We start from the raw sequence: 24815 nt of genomic DNA, 5'->3' as shown, positions 1-24815 counted from the left end.
ACTAATCAAGAAGCACAATGCTATTCTTTCCTGTGTAATATCCTCACAGTAATCTCACTCTAGAAAACTCCACCAGATCTTCCAGACCTTTTAACCTCACATCAAAAGCCATTTGTCTCCAGCAGCGCAGCCCAAACTCAGCCACACCCGCAACAAGGCACCACCTCATCTGGTCAAATTACAGTGCTCACCTCCATGTTGTAGGTCTTTAAAAGGGCACCTAAACACCCTGTTGTGGACCACCGGTGTGCTATCAGAGCTCACACCCCCGTGCAGAGAGGAGGGACAGCAGCAACACTTGTGCCTTTCATTTCCTCTGCCACAGCTCACAGGTCTGAGCCAAAGCCAGGATCAGCCTCAAACAACAAATGACATAGAGGCAAAGAGAGGGTGTATGGATCCATCTTTTAAGTGTTCGTTCACAAACTGAAGCGCCAAATTAGGTGTCATAAGTTACGTGGTTATAATTATAATCAATAAATAAACAAAGGGATGAGACATAGGGCATTCAAATATTGTGTGCGCAAATTTAGACATTAATTAATTGTACTTATCATAGCAAATTATCATGGGAGCTTTATGTATTTAAGTCATTTGTGAGTTGTGGTAAGCAGTGGCTTTTGACGGGGTAGAACTGTGCGTGGTTCCCAAAACAAGCTTGTGCCAAGGCTTAGCTGATAGGCTAATTAAGCTCACCACAGGGAATAAATGTTTCTTCTGTGCCTGCCATTTGTCACACCTGGCATGGGAATGTCACTAAGAAGATACACACATACACACAAACACACACATACACACAAACTATGCAAACATAGGGAAAAGGGCTGAGGCTGTGAGGAGAAGGAATCACAAACAGGAGAGACAAAGCATCTCTAGTTCAAAAACATGATCCAAAACATGTAAAATTATTCAGAAAAAACATTCAAAATGGAAAGTGAATCAGTTTTGTGTATGCAAACCAGGATAGCATCAGACTCCCAAAAGATGCCTACTTTCCAGTTGTTTATCAGTGGCCATCATCCTCTGCTACTCGAGCACTAAATACAGAGCCATGAATATTCTAATTATACTGTAGGTCACCTTTGAATATGATTGGGGAATACAGCAACAAAACTGATCACAATATTTCTCCCTTTTCCATATTAATCCATTCCAATTTTCATTTTGATTTTAATTTGTCTTATTAAAAACAACTTCCTGAACCAGCGTGTGAACTCTCAAAGACCCAAGCTTAGCAGCCCTACATTACCTTTAATCTGCTCCTTCCAACTATCTTTAAAAATACCATTCATGTAGTTGTAGTGAAAACCAGGTTACACGTAGTGGCAAGTATGTATTGGAAAAAAGTATGTAAAAATGAAATGCTAATGCCATATATGAAACAGCAATTGCCATACACAGTTTACTCCAATCCTAATGAGGCCTATCCTGTTGTAACGCTGTAATATTAGTACACAGACTACACTGCCGTCGATACGTGGCTGTTGTGAGTGATGTCGTTATAAGCCTTATAATTAAACCACATTGAAACAACAGGTGCTCCACAATGTGCTTGCTGTCAGTTGAATGGAGCTCACCTGCTGCTGGCACATGTTGGCTCTGCTTTGATACGAGACGCTTCATACATAAATCTGAGGTTATTACAGCAGCGACAGCTTAAGTCAAGAGCAGCCCCAGAGCCACTGTCATACAAGCACAGAGACAGGCCGGAACACGGAGAGGCAAGGGTGGTACCGAGGGATGACTGGAGCCAAAATTACACATTTAATACAGAACGAATCTAAGATGATTATTATTATTCAAGCTCCCACAGATGAATGCTGCTGTTGTGTTATAGGGCAAGACTGTGTATGAGTGGTTCCTTGATGTAAAACGCTTCGAGCGCCTTGAAAAACGCTATACAAAAACGTGACCATTTACTATATTTTCGTCTGTTTTATTGGTAAGTTGAGCTGCTATTTAATCCACTTCACCAGCTTTGGTAGCTAGGTTAACAGTCCTGCTTGTGCTATGCCAGAAGTTCGACCTTTTACGGAAAATATTTGAAAATTACATTCTACTGTGAGTGCGTTTTTATTATGATTGCGGTATCAAAATCTGTATTGAATATCAAGCCTTTTCCTTAGCATATACTGTACGTCTAGTTTGGTTAGACCCATCTCATGCCTAATGTTTAACCAACCAACCAACAAACCAACCATGGAAGCAGGAGGAAGACTAGTGTATAACCGCACATACAGCACAGTGTCAGTCCCCGAACACACCACCAAGCTCTACTGCTGCAACAGACTGAGCCCTTTTCCTCATCCACTGCAAATCCATGCGTGCCACATACAGTCAATTCCGCAGATCACTTCAAAGCCAAGTCAAATCAAAGATATGAGCCTTCTATAGCTTCCAAAGATCAAGATAGTAGACTGTTTCATATTTGTTCCTCAGTACTGCTTTATCTGGCTCTTGTCAACATGTCACTTAGCCATCCTTAACTAACACAGATTTCTCTATCAGATGCCCTGCCCCTCTCCAGCTTTTCCAGTCCCACTCCTCTCTCATTGCTCGTCCAATTATTTGCATCCTGGTTGTTGACAGTCAGGGTGTTAAAGCTGGGTACATGCTGCCTGCAGTTAGACAGTGCTCCATATGGAGACTCAACAGCGTGAAGGAATCAGAGATACTTGAAGGGAGCTTGTTAGATCATAGTCCAACATGTCTCAAGTGATTGGGAAAGGGACACTGAAACCACAATAAAAAGGCAGATGTATTTTAATATTATTGTTATTTTTATTAGATAGAAATAAATATGTGACTTCACTGGCACAAAAATACTTTAACTGACTGAATTGGCTGTAAACCTACATTTGATTTATTACACAGCAGAGTGTTTCAAGTTTTGGAGATAAAATGAGAGAAATTGGAGTGAGATGGTTTGAACTTGTACTGAAGTGGATAGTGAATATAAGTGATGAGGAGATGCTGCACATAAACACAGGCTTTGGCTTTGTATGATAAGAATTGTAACCTGTTCAACGGTTAGTCAAACCTTAGACCTAAGAATACAGAACTTAAAACATTCTGATTGCTTACTGAGCTGAAAAATCAATCAGTATATAATTAAATAAGATGTTTTGTGCTTGTGTCTGCTCTATAGCTATAATCCATGACACCCGTGGATCATTATGTTATAATTTGCACATATTCATCTAAAACTACTTAATAAAACACAACAAAGAGTCAGTACCTCTGATGGATAGCTGCTGTTTTGTTTTGTTTTTTTGTTTTTTTTATTTGTACGAAAATGACAATGCTCTTATCACCAATTAAGTAACAACAATTGGAGAATGAAGCAAATACAAAGCAGTGGGTGTATACCAGTCACAGAGAAAATGGGGATTGATCGCTAATATGGCATCTTGATACAATTGCAGTTGAGTAAATTGTGAGGGGAAACATCTATAACGTGGTTAAAAGCTCTGAAAAGTCAATTTTGCAGAATAGATCCACTTTAACACTTGCAACTTTTAGCAACTGGTTGACATTTTGCCCCTCCTCTTCTTTGGGCAGGTACTTATTTATCTCTTAATGTTCTTAAATCATTTCCCATGCCTCCACAAACCCACATTGTGTTTCAGTGCCGCCCATGTTTCTGTGGCTCTGATAACGCAAGCAGGAATCAGACGCATTTGAGCGGCTGCATCTTAATCTGCGCTCCTCTGGCTCAGCCTAACTGACATTCGCTTAATTTATTCCAACCAGGATTCCAACATTTTAATTAGGTCACTGCAAATCTCCTCCTACACTCTGTTATTGCAAAAAAACTTTTTATTTCATCATATTTGTCATTTTCTCATTCTCCCTCTCTTTTGCACTTGTCAGTTTGGCCTCAGTGGGTTATCTCACTAATGATGTATAGTACCCGCCTAAGCAAATCCCACTGCTGCTGCCAGTAAATACAGCTGAGGTAAATGCGTAATTGAATGTTTGAATTGAATAAATGATTGGCTTTAAAAGAGGATGTCTCTGCAGTGTGGAATAGGGAATATAAACATGATTTTTAGCACTATTATACATGTACAACTATGTGTACCGCTGCTGGTTATAGTACAAATCTGATAAAAATATTCAGACGGTATGATGTAAAACCAAAAGAAATGTGTTAAAATGTCTTTGTGTATTGGTGGCTTTCAGATTCAGAATGTGATGACTCCCAAATGGGGGCAAGAGCCAGGTTTTCCTATTGATTATATTGTACTTTGCCATGAAATATTCAAAAGGTGAATACACAAATGATGAACCTGATCATTTCTATAAGGGACAAGACGCAAGACCTCACTGTATTGCAACAAAAATCTGTATTATATCTTCATTTTACCTGCCTCCGTCTGTATTAAATATTATTGGTCTATAGAACGTTGTGATGTCATATGAAACCCAGCAATTACTTGAGGTAGAATCAAACAGAAATTAGGTCTATCACGATAACAAATTCTGAAGTGTGATATGCTGAAGATGCTGTAAGTAAGTAAATATGATAAACAATAATGAAACTAATACTGACACAAAAACCCTCACACAGATTTATCCCCCCTAAAAAGCTGCAATCATTAAATAGCAGAATGCAACGATTAGGCTGGTCACTAACAAAATCTGAAGCACGATATATCGCTACAGAGAAATATAATGATAAATGGTAATGCTGAAATTACTTTATACCACTCTCACAAAGTAGGATGTTCCCAGTAAACTATTTTTAAACACACTGTATGATTTAAAGGCCTGAGCTGCAACTACGAAATAGCAGAATCAACAACTAATTAGCCACAGAAGTTATTTATTCACTTATATACAGCTCATATCTTATTACAACAAAAAAAAAATTACAAAAATCTCCTCATTATTGCAAAGAAAATCTACAGACGATAAATATGGAGCGTAAAAATATATTGTTCCAGCTTTTAAACATTGAACGATAATTATTATGACAGGCCTAGCGACACTTCAGTAATTAGTATCTATAATGAGTCATAGAAATCTATAGAGTCTCAAATCTGATCATATTATCAAAAAAAAAAATAACCATAAATTTCCCACTAGTGCAAAGAAAAGTGCACACGATAAATACTGACCCTCAAAAAATACTGTTCCATTTTTCATATATTGAACTATAACTAGTAATTATTGTGACAGGACCGTGTGAAATGACTCCAAAAGTGCCCTTAAAAATGCAGGAATATAATTAGTAGTTTTGAAAAAGTGTTTTATTATTTCTTTTGACTCTTTCCATTGAACTAAACTGTTCACGCCAACAAAGCTACATATGTAAATTTAAAATGGCTTCTTTAGCAAGTTCTGTTTTTTTGGTCCACAGTGGCTTTTCCTAAATTTGTCTTTGCAAAATATCATTATAAAACACAGTTAGCTATTTCGTAGTTATTATTAGTTATCTATGATGTCCGTGCTGTTCTCAAATGCACAAAACACGTCCAAAGTAACTGACGAGGGAAAATTTCCTGCATGTTTTGAGACACATTTTTATGATTTAAGTGCTTAAAGAGCTGAAGTGTGTGATGTGGGGAGTGCAACCGTCTTTACGATCCATGTGGGCGACTCCAAGCTCCAAACACACAGAGGTGACTGCTGAGTGCCACTGGACCACAGCCAAGTCAGTGTAAGACACAGAGGGCATGAGTTTGTACAGGATAAAACACATCAAACACAAACAATGGAGCTGTACCAAGAAGCCTATAAAGTAAACTAAAGTAAACTTAAGCTAAAGTCAATGTAAAGTATATAACATCCTCACTTTTGATACTCACATGAACAAGAAATTGTATTAATAAAACAGCAATAAATTGTAGTTTTCCACACAAAAGTCCAAGTTGGTCTCTTTGGAACAAACAGTGTGTGAGTTGCTGAGATCATGGCAAAGATAAAGGTAGGAACGCCACATGAAAACAACAAATTATGAATCCAGCTGACACACTAATCCACTTGCTCACATCCTTTCACCTTTGATGTGGCGCACACAGGGACATTCTGTTTGTGAAGAACAAGGCTGCCAAACATGAAGCATTTCCTCACTGAGTTGTGTCTTTGTTTCCTGTGACTTAAACAGGATCTGACTAAAGGCAATGTAAATCACCTCTGTCTGCACCTCACTTGCGTATGTCTACCGGCTCAGCGGTTGTAGATGAGGTTAAGCTTATGGGGAGTCTATATAAGTCTAACTCTCTGTACTCACTTTTGAACATTTGAATTTCAGTTTCAATTGCAATGTCCTGTTCTTTTTTCATTCTTCTCCAACTGGTGCATGGGAGAAAAAACAGTCCAAACCAGTCCTGATCACCAGTCCTCATAGTTTCCTTCCACAGCCTGAAGCTCGTCACACTGCAGGCTGCTGTATTGACTCTGACCCATAGCAGTATAAATGTGAGAGTGACTATTGCTACAAGGCCCAAGGATGGCTAATCCATGACCTTCTGAGGGCGATAAGCTAAGAGTCCGCTGTACTACAGCACACTGCATCGAGGGTGAGGGGGTCTGAAGCAGAGCTCTGCTACAGGATCAAGCCCTGCTCTGGGCTGAGGAGATCCCACCAGCTGAGTGCTGTCATTATGTGGTTAGGCCTGGCAAGTGCCACAGCTCACATTATTAATGCCACTGAAGACCGCTGCTACAGTGGTGCACTGTTTGGCAAACCAAACCAAGTCCTCTTAGAGAGAGGAGCCGGAGCGGCCGCACAGAGCAGCCTCTGTTACCGAGACGCCAAAAAGCACCTTTCCTCTGCAGCAGTGGAGCGGTTCACTGGGTTTATGCTTGCTGCACAAACTGCTTTGTGTTGAGTTTTTGGCTGCATACAGCCACATGCATCAGAGCTGGTACATTACACTGCCAGGCTGAAGGATAGCCACAATGCAAGCACACAGTCAACAAACTGTTCAGCAGAACTATAAATAAATTCAAGATTCAACATTTGGTTGTCAATTTTACTCTCCAAAACTAAATAGCCTCTTAGATAGTCAACATAATCGGCACTAAATCACAGTCATGAGCCCATTATCACTGCTGTATTGTGGAAAGAATTGACGGGTTTAATTACAATGTAAAACAAATGAGAAAACAAAGTGATAGATCAAGTCTAATGCTTAGCCGTACATACGGGAACCATATGGGCTTGTCACCACAGTTAAGACAGCTTCTGCTGTGCTAATCGCTCTGACAGAGCAGATGCACACTCGCAGGCATTATTGGCTAAATTAAAGCTATTTTCCTCTTTTTGCTCTGTGTGGAACAGCTGTCCTGGTCCGGACAGAACCAGAGGACTGGAGCAGTGGCCAGTGTCCAGACTCCAGGCGATGCTCCGATCCCTCGGAGGCAGGATTAGGCCATGATCCAGATTTGGGGCTGGATTTAGGCATTTTGCTCAAGCTGAGCCCAGCTGAAATTCAGATATTAGCCGATGATGTCATTGTTTGTTTGGGGAAACAAAAGGCTTGCAGCTCTCACTTGGTATTCAGATCATGTTTTGGTCAATGTCATCCACAAAAGGAGCAGTTAGCTTGAGCAGTAGCATCAGCCTGTCAGTGTTCTTCACATAGATAAAGGTAGAAGGCACCAAACACACACACACATACATATCCACTACACACATGCACTCGTCTCACTAACTAGTCCTGCAGACTAACACAGACTTCCTGCCCCTCTGCCCTCGCTGCTTCTGAACAAGTCTAATGTAAACAGGACTCCAGCTGCAGCGCCCCCACAGCTGGAGAGGAGAGGGTCAGAGACAGTCATGTGACCTACGTCCACTGCAAACTCAGACAATGTGGAGACCAGTGGACAAAATCACCCTACCTGACCCCTGACGTCCAGTGCACCACATAGACTACTGTATACAAGGCAACATGTGGTACTGTGAGCCACTTTAGACTCCACACACTTCATCTATTAATCAACACAACCGCACACAGGCTTCTGCACTGAATACAAATGCACTGTATGCTGCAGAAAACAAACACATTGATTGGCAATGCTTCACACACATCAGGCAGAATGAACTGTAACCTCCAATAAGACTGAAGCAAACCTAAACAACTTCACTGGCCAAATTACAGTCAAGTAACAGTTTCTTTACATTATTGAGTTGGGAAAAAAAAAAAAAAAAAAAAAACCCGGCTGTCTCAGCCCAAATGGATTCCCCGTTATAGAGCACTTTCCATCAATAAAAAACACAGGTGGGATGAGATAAAGTTTGTACAAAACGAGATGAGACACGGGATTGGGTCTACGAGAATGAGACAAAACGAGATTTTGATATTATTCCTAATAAATAGTGTGCGGTTTAGTTCACAATTTTTGGCCTCAGCATTTTTTTATGTATTTTATTTAATATTTTTATTGTCATTGTAGTACTGCATTTTGGAACAACTGCTTCTCAAATTGTATAAAGCCAGTACTTAACCCTTTTTTGTCCAATCCAAATGTAAAACATGGGGAAAAAAATCTCACAAAATGGTTTTCTTCGTGCGTGGCAATTTTTTCTGCCGAGATCTTTCCCGCCCTAATGAAAATTATATAGGATTTAATAAATGACCAGTCTAAGCCATATAACAAATTGTACCTCTGTGTAAAAGGCTTAGGTGCTGAAACAGACTATGTGAAAGGAAAAGGTTGAATGATTGAATGTCTTGATTTTCTAAATGGGTGCAGCATGTAATTTTTCCTGCTTGTATGTGGCTATGGAGAATGATATACTTAATTAAACTGTGGAACATTCCCAGCCAAGAAATAACATCTCAATGGAGACAAGCAGGTGACAAACCGTTCATCAGAAAAAGTCAGATAGTGTGCCTTTAAAGTAAACAAAGGGCTTCATAGGGACTGTGAATGCAGTGACAGAATACTTCATTTAACAGTACAAATCAGAATGTAGTGTTTATGGCAATTACATTTTACTTCTTGTCGAGATTGCACCTGATATTTGACACTAATTTTACCATCAGTAATACGCAAGCAATAACCTGACCCTATTAGAGCAAAATACAGAGAAATAAGCCTGAAAAGGGAAGAAATTGTTTTGGAGAAGCTAATAAACCACCTGCCTATTAATCTGTATTGCTGCCAGTGGGAATAAAGCCACAGAAAATATAGTGCTATTGCTTTGATTATTCTTCCCCACCTCAGAGCAACACACATCAGGCAAATAGCTACAAACTCATTACAGGGCCTCTCTATTGCTGTTAAATTGCAGTCATTTGTGTCTTTTAGGCAAACAGGCCGAGTGCTAAGCAAGCAGACATGCCCTGGCTCAATTATAATAGGCTTCACCAAATCTCTTTCTCAGCAGTTAGGCCAATTATACACAAACTCCATATATGCTATGGTTATGTGCGGGCTGCCAATATTAATGAACACTCGGACTGTGTTTAAACAGTACAATTTATAGTTCTAAGAAAAACGGTGAGATAGTTTGAGAAGTCCAACAAGTAGTTTATAGTCTTAAAACTTACATCAAATATACAACACATGAATTTATATGTTTTATTAAAGTATACAGCCAAATGATCTAAATCAAAAGGTAGTAATGTAAAAACGTATTCTTAGTATCTTTCGCTCAATGAGGAACTAACAATGGTTGTATATTTTAAGAAAACCCCAAGACAAAGACATAAGAGGAAGGATGAAACATGCACAATCTATAGAGAAGAAAAGAATAAAATAGGCCAGGCCGGTGTTTTTGTTTGCTCAAATCTCCACACGGCTCTCACACAAATAGAGTGCTGACACCAATAAGCAGTCAATGATTTTCCTAATGGGCCGACTCTATGGAAATGGAGCTCTCATGAGGATGGTTAAAGCACTAAGAGCCACGTGTAAACTGCACTTCCAATACAGTAGCTATCTACACACACACAAGCACACACACACACACGTGCACATGTATGCACACACACGCACACACACGCTTCTAAAACTCATTTTGCCAAGCTTTCCTCAAACTATTTAGCTTCACGTTATTAAATTGCTGGTCTGGTCCTGCTGTGTGTTCATTTTGTAGTTTCAGAGAATATTGTAGGCTTTAGTGTGTGGTCACATATACCTCAACATGTGGGATAAATGAGGAAGAACTGCACATGAGGTGAAGGGGTAAAAATACTAAAGAACTCTCTCCCTGCTCCTCAGCCCATGTCACATACTGCCATGTCCAATCAAGTCAAAACATCTAATATAGCAGTTTATTGGTAACTTCTTTCGGTGTTAAATTACTGTAATATTAAAGCCTCTTTGCAGACACTGATTGCTATTTCTATGTTTAGCTGCTACTTTTACTAAAGCCTTAACACCCTCACATTAACAGTACAGTGCCTGTATGCAGAGCACGGCTGATGTTCAAACATCTGCTCCGTGACAGTTGATCTCTGGGTTTGTGCCTGTGGCCACATGTGCAGTGGAGTATAGTGTTGTGTATATGGACAGACAGCATGTGTTCTCATTTGTCATAGTAATTATTTCAAATACTATTCTCATTTCATAACAGTAAGCAATATAATGTAAGGGAACTATTTTTATATTCTTTCAACTATTTTAAATTCAATCCGACCTTGTGATTTAAAAGGGACAACGCTGGACACATTTGAATAATTATTGATTACAAGTCAATAAAATGTGTTGTGACTTAGTGTCTAGGACCTGGAGATATTCATTTTTAATCAATATTCTAAGGACCTCCAGGATCTATTATTGTCAGCTTGGTCCTACAGCAATAAAACACACCTTGGCACTGATTAAAATTATAACGTTTGAATTTTGTGGATTTTCCTTTTGAAAATGTAAATACTTTGCTCCAGAATATGAAAACTACATATAGAACACACCCACGGATATGTATTTATGTATTCAACATTTGACTACTACAGTGCTGCAGTCTCCGGAGTGCTTCCACCTGTATGGTCCCTGCCTCGAGGCATCCCCACCTCATCTGAACTCACAGCCTGGATTATACAGAGCGACCTTGACCACAAGCACACGCATATTCTACATTCACATCCAAAAGGCTTTAAAGCAGTAATTGCCTCTCTATGGCCTTGCCTTATGTCAGATCTGGCTAATACATGGCTCCATAACAGCTATATAATTAGATCTGCATCAACACAACAACATTCAAGAGGGTTACTGACCAGATTTCCTCACACATAAATATGTAACTTTTCTAGTGAAAGATCTGCCTCTGCTCGTCTCCATGGAGATGTTATTGTTCCAGGAGAATGCATGATTTTCAAGGCATTTTTGATCAATAATGAAGTGTGATCATTGACTGTATAAACAAGTGGATTAAGTGAGTGCGGCGTCACCTATAGCGTTCGGCTCCAGTCAAACGAAGCTCATCGAGGCTAGAGCAGTTATAGGGGTGAATTTGGAGCGAGGCTGTTGAAGGCAACGCCCCTTCCCACACGCACGGCTGGTTTAGCATCGAATGGGCATTTAGCAACGCTGTCAATCAAATCAAATTTTGCTAACGCTAGCCGGAGCAACCTCTGGGAAAGAAGGTGCCTGATTTGTCTGTTATTAATGTTCATATATTGATTCACAGACAAACACCAGGATTGTGTTAATATGAACATTTTAAAACCCAAATGATGAGGCTCACTGCAGCAGTTACAGAGAGAGGGGTGATCATTTTTCAGTGTAAAGTGAACAGCAGCCAGAGTTGATGGAGTCGGAAGCACGCCCATGATCACCTCCTATTTGAAACGCGGCGGCTAGCGCATTAGCTATATCCATTTATATATACAGTCTATGTGTGTGATTCAATAAATGCGAGCTAGATTAGTTTAATGCCATACTGTGAAACATTCCAGGCCAAGCTAGAACATCTGCAAGGAGATACCAGAAGACTTACATAGTGCACCTTTAATGAACCATTTAAACCCCAGTAAGTAAATAAGTAATTTAGACAGAGGGTATAATGACTTCTCCGATGTTCTCTGGCCCAGTGGGAGTTTGGGCTCAGGTTAGATTCCAGACTTCTTCTCCAAACCACTCAGTTTTCTTGCCAGCTCCTCTCACATGCCTGACGCCCAAAACCCGGGTTCCCCTCAGGATTACGCTAGGATTTGAGTCTATGTCGGATTTGTAGAAGGGGATGAGACATTTATCTTCTCTCTTTTTTTTCCCCCCAAACATTTCTTCACTAAGCGCTCGCCTCCATCTCCTGTTCTTTCTTCTTGCTCATTCTCTATTAATCACAGATAAGGCAAGTCTTCTGGGCTGCTGGCACTCGCGCTACGCTACAAAACGCTACTGTCAGTTCCTTCCCCTTTTCACGCCTTGGGAAAAAATGGTTTCGTGATGGACTGTATCTTTTTTTGGTCATCATGTTGCCTGTTGAAGTGTCATACTTTTTTCCCATGCTTTTCTGCTCCTGTCACAAAGCGGTCGGTCCTATTAAAATGAAAGGGGAGAGGCAGAGTGGAGTAGACTGGCTGAGGGGGATTTTGCCGTACCACATATGTCATTAGATTGTGTAGGAGGGATCGTATATTTCAAGTGCATATCTATATGTTGTACACTAGCTTCACTGTGTTGTGCGTGTCAGCCAATCAGCCGTGTGCTTATCGGACTGAGGGCTTGTCAAGTGTTTTGGAGTTTGATGTGACCATTACAGTTAAGGGACTCACACTCTCTATACAGGCTAATGATCCCCCACACAAGTCTATTCATGGAGAGAGTGGACGCTGGAAGAAGAGGAAACAGAAGAGAGATTTTGAGTAGGGCACTGAAATGGAGGAGGGAATGGATATGGGAAAATGGTAACACTTTATAACTACACTTAAATTAGCGTTAATAAAGAATGAAGACATAATAACATGACTTTTGCTTCATTAAAAGGCCTATGTTATGCTATTTTCTGATCTCTGTTATAATGTTGTGAAGTTGTGTTTTGTTTCATTCACTGTTTAACATGCAAACCTAGTTCTTCTGTCAAACAGAAAACACTCTGTTCCACCTTGTGATGTCATGTGGTAATAGAGAAAGTGCTCCACTGTGCTAAAACTTCACTTCAGCTACACTAAAATCATTTGGATGATTTCAGCCCTGGAACTGCCAATCTACTGGACTAAAGCTACAAGGAGCTGTTAACTTGAAAACTACTGCTTCATGACATCACAAGGAGTATTTTGAGTGTGGGGGATGTGGACAGACTAATAATATAGCATTATTCAGACATGTGTGAGTGAAACAAAACACAACTCCAGGTATGTTTTTGAGGAAATAGCAACATCCTAACAGGGTTTAAAGCTCACAAGAGTCAATTTGGTGTAATAAAGGACCTTTAAGATGGGTACCATAAAAACACATATTATAGTGATGTGTTGTTTTGTAGATATGCAAAATTGACATGATATTTTTACACGTTTTTACACATTGCTAGTACACTGAATACTGTCATTGGGATAATAAAAAAACACAAAAAAACAAGATAGTCATTTTTTTTTTACATCACCCACTGCTATACAAAAATAATACTGCAAAAGACAATTTGCTACACATGATTTCACATGTTCCAAATAAAGCCAGTCTCATGGGTGGAATATTTGGGTCGATGAAGAACATCATGCATTTCCACATAACTAGGTACCATTCAAACATTTTTCAGTCACATAAGTTGACAATTCAGACTGAATGAGGATAGACCTTTGGCAAGACACAAAACTTTCACATCACACCTCAAACTTTCGAAAGGACAGTTAAAGGATAAAAGCCACAGCAATTTCCAAACTCGTATCAAAAGTTCTAATTAAACAGGGGTCAATTCAAAAACACCATCCGAGGGGAATAATTAAATGTGGAAGCGCTACTTTGAAGAAAATTTAATTACTAGACCTTTTATTATATTCATTCACTGTAGCCAGACTGTATACAATTTTGTTCCGTAACCAGAAAGATCTATACCATAATATGTTTATGATATAATTAACTTTGAATGGCAGATTTAACACGCATTGCACTTAAGACAGTGGATCTATTTGAAGAGATAACCCTGAAGCTAGTACACAGCGGAGTTGAGCGACCTAATAACCCCTCCATATGGCCATGGTCTCATCCAAATGTGCGTTCGCTTGAGGCATTTTAGTCCTAAATATCAACATGGATCCTGGTCTAATTCAGCCACAGTGCATCGTCTCATCGCTCCGGCTCTGCTAAGCCTCTTACCTTTGGGATTATTGGCAACACAAAGTATTATATAGCTTCATTCATCTGGATAACGTGTTATTAATGTATTCTGGGATGAAACCATCTGTAGTGCTGATGGGAGGAGGAGGAGAGGAGATTGGGTAAGGCAAGCTGTCCGCACAATGATTTGGTGTTATTTGATTTCAGTTGAGGGGAACAGCAGAAGGGCTGCAAGATTAATCATAATTGAATCGAAATCACAGTTTGAATGGATATAGACGGCAAATCGCAAAGGCTACCATTTTCAAAGTACCACAATTTCCTCCACCAAAAACAAAATATTCTGTCTCCTATCCTCCTGCATAAATCAGCTAACCCTGTAGATCTATACACACGTGTTGTGAAATGTGTCAGTTTATATTTCAATGTTTTTGTCAATTCTTCTGGGCGCATTTAAAATATGAACCTTGAACAAAATCCTAATAAAAAACTAATCTCAGTTTATCCGAAAAATTCATTCAGCCCTAAATAGTTGATTTTTGTTTTTTGTTGCCTCGACAATGCAGATATTAGCGCTATGATGATGAGGGTCTCTCACTGAGCACAAGAGGGACACGTAGACGGACTAAGATTATGCGGATAAGTGAAGTACGTCTTAAGCATCTCTCAGACGTGCACATCACTATCCAGGTGCAGGGCTCTGACGTCACTCAAACATTATAAAAGTTTTCGTAATAAATAAAATCGAAATCATCTTTGAATTATACTCGTAATCATAAGGCCGATTTTCGAAATTAACAAAAAAAATTTCATTTGTGGCACCGTGAGATGTGGCTGAAGCAAATGTAAACACAAAACTATTTCTGGTTTATTGTCAGCTTGTTCCGCATTTCCTTCACTTCTCTGCCCCTCCACGCCGCGTTTTAACTTCTATTTATGTAATGCATTAGGTTTGGCTCATGTAAGATGCATTATACACTTGAAATATTATATTTTCAATCTTCATATGTTAGTGCCGTGCATCGATAAACAGGAAACAGCTGTTGCATTTGTGCTTTGTTTTGCGACACATTTCTGCTCCACATATAAACTAGCCATAACAGAAAATACGGCATCAAACCGGCATTTGGTGAGACATTATTATTTTCTTGAATAGCCATGTTTTAGCTAAAGCCATCCCTACAGTGGGTGCCTCCTGTGGGAACTCCCCTCCAGGCTCCGCTTCAGACCCATCAGACACAGTGGTACGGTTCACTTTAGACAGTAGAGACACCTGCTGCCCTTAAGGAACCAGTTGAAACAAGGCTTATAAGCTACAAATGATCCTGTATAGTTGAATAGCAGATAAATCTGAAATTAATACAGATATCACTCAGGTGAAATGACAAAGAAAGATATGAGTTAAGTCAGTAGAGCACATATCTCTGACAGTTGACAATCTCACTCTTTTGATGCTCAAAAATTTACATAAAACTGTCACAAGTGATGTTTCACTCCACCAAAACAAAGCTCGAGGGATTACAGGAGGCAATAATAAACACATTACTCATTTTCTTCTTACATTTGTTTCTCAGCCGTGGCATTATGAATGAAGTATGGCTTTTGGAGCTTGGACATGCAGAAAAACTAAGCAGAAAATACAGATGGGATATAACCAAACAGCAACTCACACTACACATTTAGATAGATTAAGTGTAGATAGTCAGGGTAAACAAAGTAGGCCAACTGTTGATTCATAATGATTTTACTACTCAAGAGGATGCCTTTTCTATATAAACGGGATTCTCTTTACTAGGCTGTAGCTGACGTAAGAAGACATGCCCAGTGTATCAATTAAACAAGTAAAAGGCAACAGCCTCACTAATAACCTTACGATCCTTCTGACTTTTTGGGTTTTAAGAAGGAGGTGTCAGAAAAGTTACCACAGGGATAACTGACTTGTGGCGGCCAAGCGTTCATAGCGATGTCGCTTTTTGATCCTTCGATGTCGGCTCTTCCTATCATTGTGAAGCAGAATTCACCAAGCATTGGATTGTTCACCCACTAAAAGGGAACGTGACCTGGGTTTTTGACCATCGTGAGACAGGTTAGTTTCACCCTCCTGATGATGTGTTGTTGCAATAGTAATCCTTGTTAAAGATCATGTAATAACAGAACAGACTCTGAGGCCATTCTGCCATTATGAATGCACTGGAAAGGTTTTCTCCTACTCTAGGACTGTATACTGTACGTGTAGTATTTCAAACATCTGGACACCTGTGGAAAAATTGAATCCAAAATTTAAAAATGTCAGAGCAGAGCAGTCCGAAGTTTGTGGACGATTTTAGCAGGGAAGTGAGATGTTTGATTGTGTTTGAACTGCTATGGCTACCAGGTAACATCCTATAGAGCAAATGTATAATATCGGTATCACTCTTAGAGACGACTTAATTTAGGAGTTAGGAGTTAAGGTTTGGGTATTGATTAAGTAGTTATTAAGTTTGAATCATTATGAATCTTTCTTGCTTTATAAGGTTAATTAAGATATAGTTACTATAAAGTGTTACCATTGAACTTAATTCATGATAAAACTCCTACATTTCCAGAGTTAGTTTGTTGAGACATTGTCTGCATTCCATCAAAAGCACTTCATCAGCTGCATTATTAGACAAATGTTGCGTTGCTAGCTTGAAGCACGAGCATGTACACAAATTGCACTCTAACTTCAAAGTGATTTCCAGTGTCTTTCATGTTTTAGATGAGCACATTTCTTTTCTTTAGATCTGAGCAAGTCCCCACCGATCTCCATTAGAGAAAAACACACAGGCTGATGGACAGGATCCACTTTACTTTCACTCATTACAGGTTTTAGAAAGTAGAATTTTCATGATCTCATGATTTGGACGTTTAAAATTGTGAAATTATACGCTGCATCTTGTGTGTGGCCCTGGACTATAATTATGTACAACCCGAGGTCTGTGTAAAGCACTGGCAAACACTGGAGAGGAGTTTCTGATGGGGGAGTGACACTTTAAGTGCCAATTACATCTTGACTGGCATCTTCAATGGATTTCATACAATGCACTGAGATGGTAGAGAGCAGTGCAAGTGTATAAGGTGTTAAGTATTCATAATGATAGCTCTTTTCTGTTTTGTAGCATTCCTTTGTATCCAGGGTCACCAAATTATCTCCAAGCATATTGTAGTTTTCTAAGATGCTGTTCACATTGTAGTGGTCTTAGAGAAGACATGTTATGCAAAATCAACTTTTATGGGTTTTTAACCATTTTATTATGTTTTTGCGTCATCATTTGTTTACTGTTGAGTTGTATTTCCAGTGTGTGTTAAAGTAATCTTCTCTTATTCTGTATTCAAGGTGTGAAAAGTTGTTTTCACATACTCCCTAAACCCCACCCATGACTCTGTAGTTCCTTATGGTTCTTTAAAAAATGTAGACTCGGGGTCATACACAAAGGGTTAAAAATGTTGCATAAGAAGACAATGAACAACAAGAACCATCTATGTTGGTGATATTACACCTGTCACTATAACAAATTTTGAAGCACAATATATCGCTATAGAGAAATATCATGATAAACAATAATATTAAGATTTAAGTAATGCAAGATAATCCCAGTAAACCATTTGTAAATAGACGGTTTCATTAAAAGACAAGAGCTGTAGCAAATAAATAGCAGAATGTACCAGTAGTTAGCCATAAAAGGGGCTTATTCAACCCTCCACAGCTCTTATTGTACTGCAACAAAAATACTCAAAAATCCCCCAATTTTTGCGAAGAAAAAGTACTCATGATGAATACTGAGCCCCAAAACAGATTGTTCCAGCTTGAGATAAGTCAATGTAGCAACTAGCATGATAGGTCTAGGTGATAGCTTCTAGAAAAAAACTAGAAACATTTAATTTGATGACAAAATTCTACTAAATCTAAATCTACTCAAATCTATACGTTAATATGTAGGTTATAGTCTAGGGATTTTCCAAGGTGTTTAATCAGATTTAGTAGCATTTCCTAGTATTTTCTATTTTTATATTATATGACTAGCCTCGGGATGACGCGAAATTCCCCTGTAGCAGCTGGAGGAAGTTTCTAGGATGAGGGAATTTGTGTATCTGTGTTAGCATCTGAAAATCAATATTGATATATCATTTTGACAGCAATACATGTTCCCAAATATACTGACAACTTCGACAACACTAATCGTTGAGACCGGAGCTTGAGACTAACACAAAGTACTCAGGACACTGCAAACTCCAAAAATACTTCAAATTTCAAAGTACACTGAGTTCTATAAATACCCTCATATAAGTGGGTGTATGTGGCGATCGGCACCTCTACACTGTATATTATATTGTGAGTGTGAGTTTGTGTGAGTCAGCACTGAGATCCTGGACTCGGTGGGATGAATCACACTGTGGGCTGCTTGTGGTTCTGAACAGACCGGTAGCTACAATACATTTCCCAAAAGTACCTGGAAAAAAAACACATGTACAGAAGAGTGCATTTGATTACAGCTGGATAAGAGCGCATTGATTACACCTCTTCACAGCTATCTTTGGCTTTTTGCGGACCAGAAGACTCTGTTATTTACACTGACCGGAATAAGTATCAAATCAAACCAAATGAGAAGGATGTAGTCAGCAACTTCAAACTGAACTAAATGAATCTTGAGTTGTGAATATAGACTGTATATATAAACGGACATAACTAACCTGCTAGCTCCAATTTACGTTACATTCGGAAACTGTCACGCCTCTCTCCGTAACTGCTGCTGCTGCTGTCAGGCTCGTCATTTTGATCTTAAAAAGATTCGTATTAACCCGCTTCGCATGATCGTGGTGTTTTTATTTCACTATTGTGCCTGTAACTCAAGATATGAACAAGAGATGAACACTTCTTTCCCAGAGGTCGCTCCCACAAGGGTTAGCAACAGGTTTGATTGACAGCGTTGCTAAGCGTCCGCCCCCTGCCAAACCAGCGGTGCGGGCGGAAAAAAGACATTACGTTCAATAGCTTCGCTCCAGATTGGCTCTTTCGTTGCTATGAAACTCGTTGTCCGAATTACAAATATGAAAATCGGCTCCAAATTCGTCCCTATAACCGCTAGCCTCAGTGAGCTTCATTTGACTGGAGCCAAACGCTATGGGTGGCGTCACACTCACTCAGTCCACTTCTTTATAGAGTATACGGTTGTGAAGTAAATTGAACGTATAAAGCTAAAACTATAATCCAATAAAACTAGCCATTCGTTGCTTTACTAGTTTGGCGATAGAACATCATTGTTTTCTAAATATATTGACTTCATTAAAACATTTTAAAAGGAACAGCCCTAGTATCTGTAGCTGTTACTGCACATTTCCTAAACTTGATATTGATAAAAGTTGGTACAAGGCATTTTTACTGTTTCACTGACACGATAAGAAGTGAACAAAGTAACACCACACAACATGTACTGTGTCTTCTTTAGCAAAAAAATAGTCAGAACCACAAGCGATATGGATAAGGAGACAGTGATAATAACATTTTGGGCAATTTGTCAGAAAATAAATAAAATCAAAGTTTTTCATCAAAAACAGTTGGATGAGGCAGTGGGGGAATTGTACAGAATAAAGAGGGAAAATGATGACTCAGATCCTAATTACAAACTTCAGATTCAACCTCTGATTCATCGTTTTTAGAAGACGCTAACCATGAATTAGCCACTTACCCTGGCTGATTGCTCCGGGTTAGGGCAAACAACATCAAAATGCACTGAAATTATGAAGTCCAAAAGGTGGAGGAAGTACTGAAGTAAAAATACTGTAATGTCATAATCGCATTATTCATGCTAAAGTAAGCCAAGCCAAGAAAAACATACTACATTTTGCTTTTTATATTTGTCTGTAAATCCATCCTATTTTTATATGCTAACCAGTTGAATTCTGTTCCTCTGCTGTCACGCTTCCCAGGGCAAAACTGTTGTGTGCCAAGTGTGCCACAGTGGGTAGAGAATGCTCATAAAATAAAACAGGACATAGTCATTTGTGGTTTTGCATGTCGCTTAAACATTATCACCACGGTCACTGGTGTTGATGCAGAACAGAAGGAAAGTGTCTCTTATGTCGTATTCTGGCCGTAGGAAACCCATTTGGAAAAAAGTGATGCGCACAGTCGTGGATATGGAAAGTGTAGATCGGAGGTAATGCAACATTGTATGACCATGACTAACAGGGAAACTCTTCATACAGCATGAGAGGGTAGGACACCCGCAGAGAATATTACCGCTACACAAGCCCAGAGGCAGATGGAAAAAAGAAAACGCTGACGACCAGATGTGGAGCACGGGACAGACGCTGTTTGAGTATTAGGCACAGCAGGATCAGGTCAAAATCTGACATAGCTACACACCTCTGTCTCAGGCTGGGTCATGTGGCAAAACTTAATAAATAATCACATCTCTATTCCCACATTGATGTATAGTCACAATTGTTGTTTTTTTTTAAGCAAGAATGCAAATTTTTATCATTTTCATCCACATGCTTTTACTGTTATGGCAGTGGCTAAAAGACCATGTCACTTAAAATGCCCCAAGCTCATCATTGCAACCTACAAATGATTCGATCACATGATTCAATTCAAATATAGTGACAGACTCCTCAAACTCCATTAATTCAGGCAAAAATAAGACTTTTATATGTAACTGATGAACATGTTGCTGTATGGGCCATTCTACTAGCCTTTGTATAGCACAATGGGGATAGTACACATGCCCATTGTGCTATGATTTTCATTTTATCTCTAAAACACAGTTAAAGTGAATCTGTATTATTGCAGATAATCGGGTCCAAATGTGTAAAAATGCATAAATACATATGGTACAAATGGTCAGACATATAAACCTGTTAGCTGCATATTTAAGTGGATGCAACTGTGAAGAGCATTAGCAAGCTGATTAAAGATGAAAATGTCAACAATCACGAGCAGCTTTTTCCTCACGAGACACAACAGGAGACTCACTGATGACAACTGAGACTCCACAGACTGCTGCCTGCTGCGGAGACACATCCTCTGCTGCATAATCTCCTCTCCACTCACATCAGTCCTATGTGCTATTGTACCGGTACTATGGCTCCCGGCGTATTCTATTGAGATGGAGCGCTCTCATAGGCGTGGTACGTTCATTTAAGAGGCTCGTGCTATGTTAATTTTGCCATTGCATAAACCGACGGCAACCTGCGGCTCCGGAGCTGCATGTGGCTCTTTCATCCTTATACTGTGGCTCTGTATGTATTTCATTGAAGTGTATTTTATTTGTGTTCATTCTTTTTTTTAATTGTAGTTTAAATTGAAAGATTTTTTTCATTTTAGATGTGAAAAAGTATTTGCGGCTCCCAGTGTTTTTTATTTCCCGTGGAGACCGGGTCCAAATGGCTCTTTGGGTGTTAAAGATGGCCAACTCCTGGCATAGATCTATCAATAAATAAATAACTGAATTAACCAACATTTAGTCATAGATGTTACTTATTCAATTCTCTGCAGGTCAAATCACATTACAACAAAACATACCCATAATCTCCCCACTACTACACAATAAATACCGAGCCCCAAAAGATATTGTTCCAGCTTTCATATATTTAATGCTAAGTTTGAATAGTACGGTGAATAGTACGGTACGGTATGGTGAAAGGCCTACCAATGCAACACACACTCTGTTATGCTGTGTTAATCTACAATAAGTGCTGTTTCAACTATTATAACTGCTGCTGTAGGATTTTACACCATTAGGGACCATTTGTACAATACAATGTGGCTTTTTTTATAATCTGCATAGGACAGCTGTTAATGGAGGATTGTATGTAGTGTGCAATACATGCCATTAGAAAAAGTCATCGGAGGTATGTAGTTTACTCTTAGTATAGTAATAATTTTAAAAACCCAAATGTATTTTACTGCTATAAACATATAATCCCATCCCTTCTTGATGTCAAAACAGAGATATCCATTTTGCGATGTTACACAGACTCAATTAAGGGGCAATTGAAATGAACAAACCCACAAATACATACAAAACCTGCTGAAAAACTGCCATTATGTCCTTAATAATCATACCTATATTTTTTTACAGTACTTTTCCTGCTTATATACTGGGTAAATGACCCGATTTCGAGTAAATACATAGTAATTGACATCTAGGTAATCTGAATATGTCACAACCCAGGACTACATGACCACACAGACATTGACCCACAGTGAAACAGCAGTGATTAACCAGTCAAAGGGCCATTGTCGCTGAAAGAGACTGGTTGGTTGTCAGTGGTGATACAGGGGTAGAGTTGACAATCTGACAGACAGCTCGTGAGTCTGAGCAGGCTGTAGGACAGGAGGTGTACAGTCCTTTTGAAGCAGCAGAAGCAAAGGGGATGAAAGCCCTCCTCCAAAGGTCAACCTCTAACATCGCTCTGTGTGTTAATACTGAACGTCATCTGAACAAATCACTGTTGACGCCTATGAATAGGTGCTGACACAACTGATCTGCCATGAAAACACCAGCCTCTCTTATGTAACGCTACAGCCTACTTATGTACAAGCCTTTAAAGACAATTCAGAGGCAATTCAGAAACAATTAGGAAGAATACCCTCAAGTGCCATCATGCAAACTGGTTAATAACATTGTTGATAGACGTCGTCCCCGTGCGGCCATCACAGACACTTTCACTGGAGGATTCTCAAACTGTCAGCCAACTCATTACTATCAATTTGAACAGTGAAAATATAGTTATCAGTGCGGAGGCGGAAAAATATTCTACAGATTTTAAAAGTAAAAGTACAATTTTAACAAAGACGATGCAAAACATGCCACAAACACAATTACGTCCTACAAATTTTACACTTATTTTATTTCTCCCTATAGCCTTCTTCTCTGTGCAGAATTAGCATAGTGCATAACAGTTAAATTACTAGTACTGCTCAAAATACATACACGCTTACCCTTATAACAAAAAAAACCCTTAATATGCAACTAAAACTTAACAACGTAACTACTGCTACTATCACTACCATTATCAAATTAGTCAAGTAACTACGGTGAGGTATCATGCTACAGGTAAATGGCTTATCTGCTGGAGGCTACTGGAGACTGTGTTTTACTTGAATGGCTGGCTCTTTTATGAAGGGAAAAACGCAGCAGGACTTGCCAAAAAACAACTGCGTACAATTTCTTTGGGGCACCCTTGAATGCTTGAGAGCCCAAGCAGCACAAGAAGCCCACGTTTTTAATTCCAGGCATCAGGTACTGGAAATGAATCACATGCTGTCTCACAAAACCTGCTTGTTGTAGTCCAATAGAGGAAATGAAGGAGATTGGAATTTGGAAAAAGAAATTGGTTCATGGGCACAGGTTTAAGCTTTCACAGGCTTCTGGATTGGACCTATTTATGAATTGTTCTTTCTTATTCTTGGTTTGGACATGCTGTGACCCTTGCTGCTCATGGATTTTATCAGGTTGTCCATAACAGACCAAACAAGAGGACCCCTAAACCCACTGATTTCTAAAATGAGGGTTTGCCTCTGCCTCGCTTTTACACTGCCCCGGTGTGAACTACACGCTGAGTTCACATTTCGTTCTCAGTTGTGGTATTTGATTCTGGAGTGAGCTGCTCAGACAGCGCTGCGTGCCCCACGTCTTCATTGAGCTGAGGATCCCCGTCTCAGCATCGCTCCTAAACGGCTACGTAGCATCTGTCTACAGCGACATCATCCAAATATACCCGCGCTCACCGCTGACAAGAACTCATCTGGGCCTGAACCTGAGCTAAGAATTTAAGCAGAGCGTAAATGTTATGACCTGTCGGCAAACCCATTCATCTCCAGTTTAGCGTGTTTTATTGGGAATACGGGGTAAGAAATGTGTGGATGTGAGGGGTATGGCTCGTCTCCTACCGGCTGCTGTATGTGTCGAGACGCCCCTCTTCCAGGCGGGGAGAGATGCTGCCGCTGGTGGTGCCCGTGCTGGAAATAGTCGCTGCCAGCGGCTTTGTTGCCCGAGAGCCGGTCCCTCTTCTCGCGCACACTGGATCCACGGTCCTCTCGCTCTTCGCCAGAGTCGAGGCTGCTGAAGTTCCAAACGATGAGCGTCTGCACCAGCAACACGGTGAGGGCTGCTATAAGGGTGGACCGCGAGCGCCGGGCCAACCTGCGAGCGCACAAGCCGCCGACCATGTTCACTCCGGGCTGCTGCTCTGTGGCTCTGCGCAGCGCGACGCCAACACGAGTGGAAGTGTAGCGGAGGGACGGCAGCAGGAGGAGGTGGGTGCGCTGGAGGAGAGGAGGGAGCTTACGGCGGCGACGCGAGGAGGAGCGTCGTCAAGGAGAGGCACAGGGCCACCGTGTGGAGAGAGAGGAGACTGGAGCGAGGCGGGGAGCATGTTATTGAATCCTTTTCGTTGGATTCCCAGCGCACGTGATAACGTCAGCTATGATTAAGTTTCTTTTAGAGCGCCATGACCAAAACTATAGGCTTTACCTTAGGCCAATTATGTTGGTCTGTCTCTTCATTATCCGTGATGCTTTCCTGACTCCCAGTCACAGTGCATAGGGTGGCTCCAACGTGCGTTTTGCATATCATCATATAGCTTCAATTTCAGATAGGTGTAAATTCTGAAAGCCT

The 24815-nt window shown here is 40.0% G+C and overlaps 1 protein-coding gene across 1 annotated transcript in view; it reads right to left on the bottom strand.

Moving 5' to 3' along the window:
• Positions 1-24434, bottom strand: part of xylt1 (xylosyltransferase I) — a 72325-nt gene extending 47891 nt beyond the window's left edge. Inside the window, exon 1 of the mRNA XM_033971906.2 lies at positions 24089-24434. Coding sequence (XP_033827797.1) covers positions 24089-24367 — 279 coding nt within the window. The 5' untranslated portion in view covers positions 24368-24434. The remainder of the gene's footprint in view (positions 1-24088) is intronic.
• Between the last annotated feature and the right edge of the window lie 381 nt (positions 24435-24815).

This window comes from Periophthalmus magnuspinnatus, chromosome 1, assembly GCF_009829125.3.
Source record: "Periophthalmus magnuspinnatus isolate fPerMag1 chromosome 1, fPerMag1.2.pri, whole genome shotgun sequence".
In the NCBI taxonomy this organism is placed as follows: Eukaryota; Metazoa; Chordata; class Actinopteri; order Gobiiformes; family Gobiidae; genus Periophthalmus; species Periophthalmus magnuspinnatus.
The sequence above is the reverse complement of the archived record's forward strand: the minus strand, read 5'-3'. Positions and strand labels throughout refer to the sequence as shown.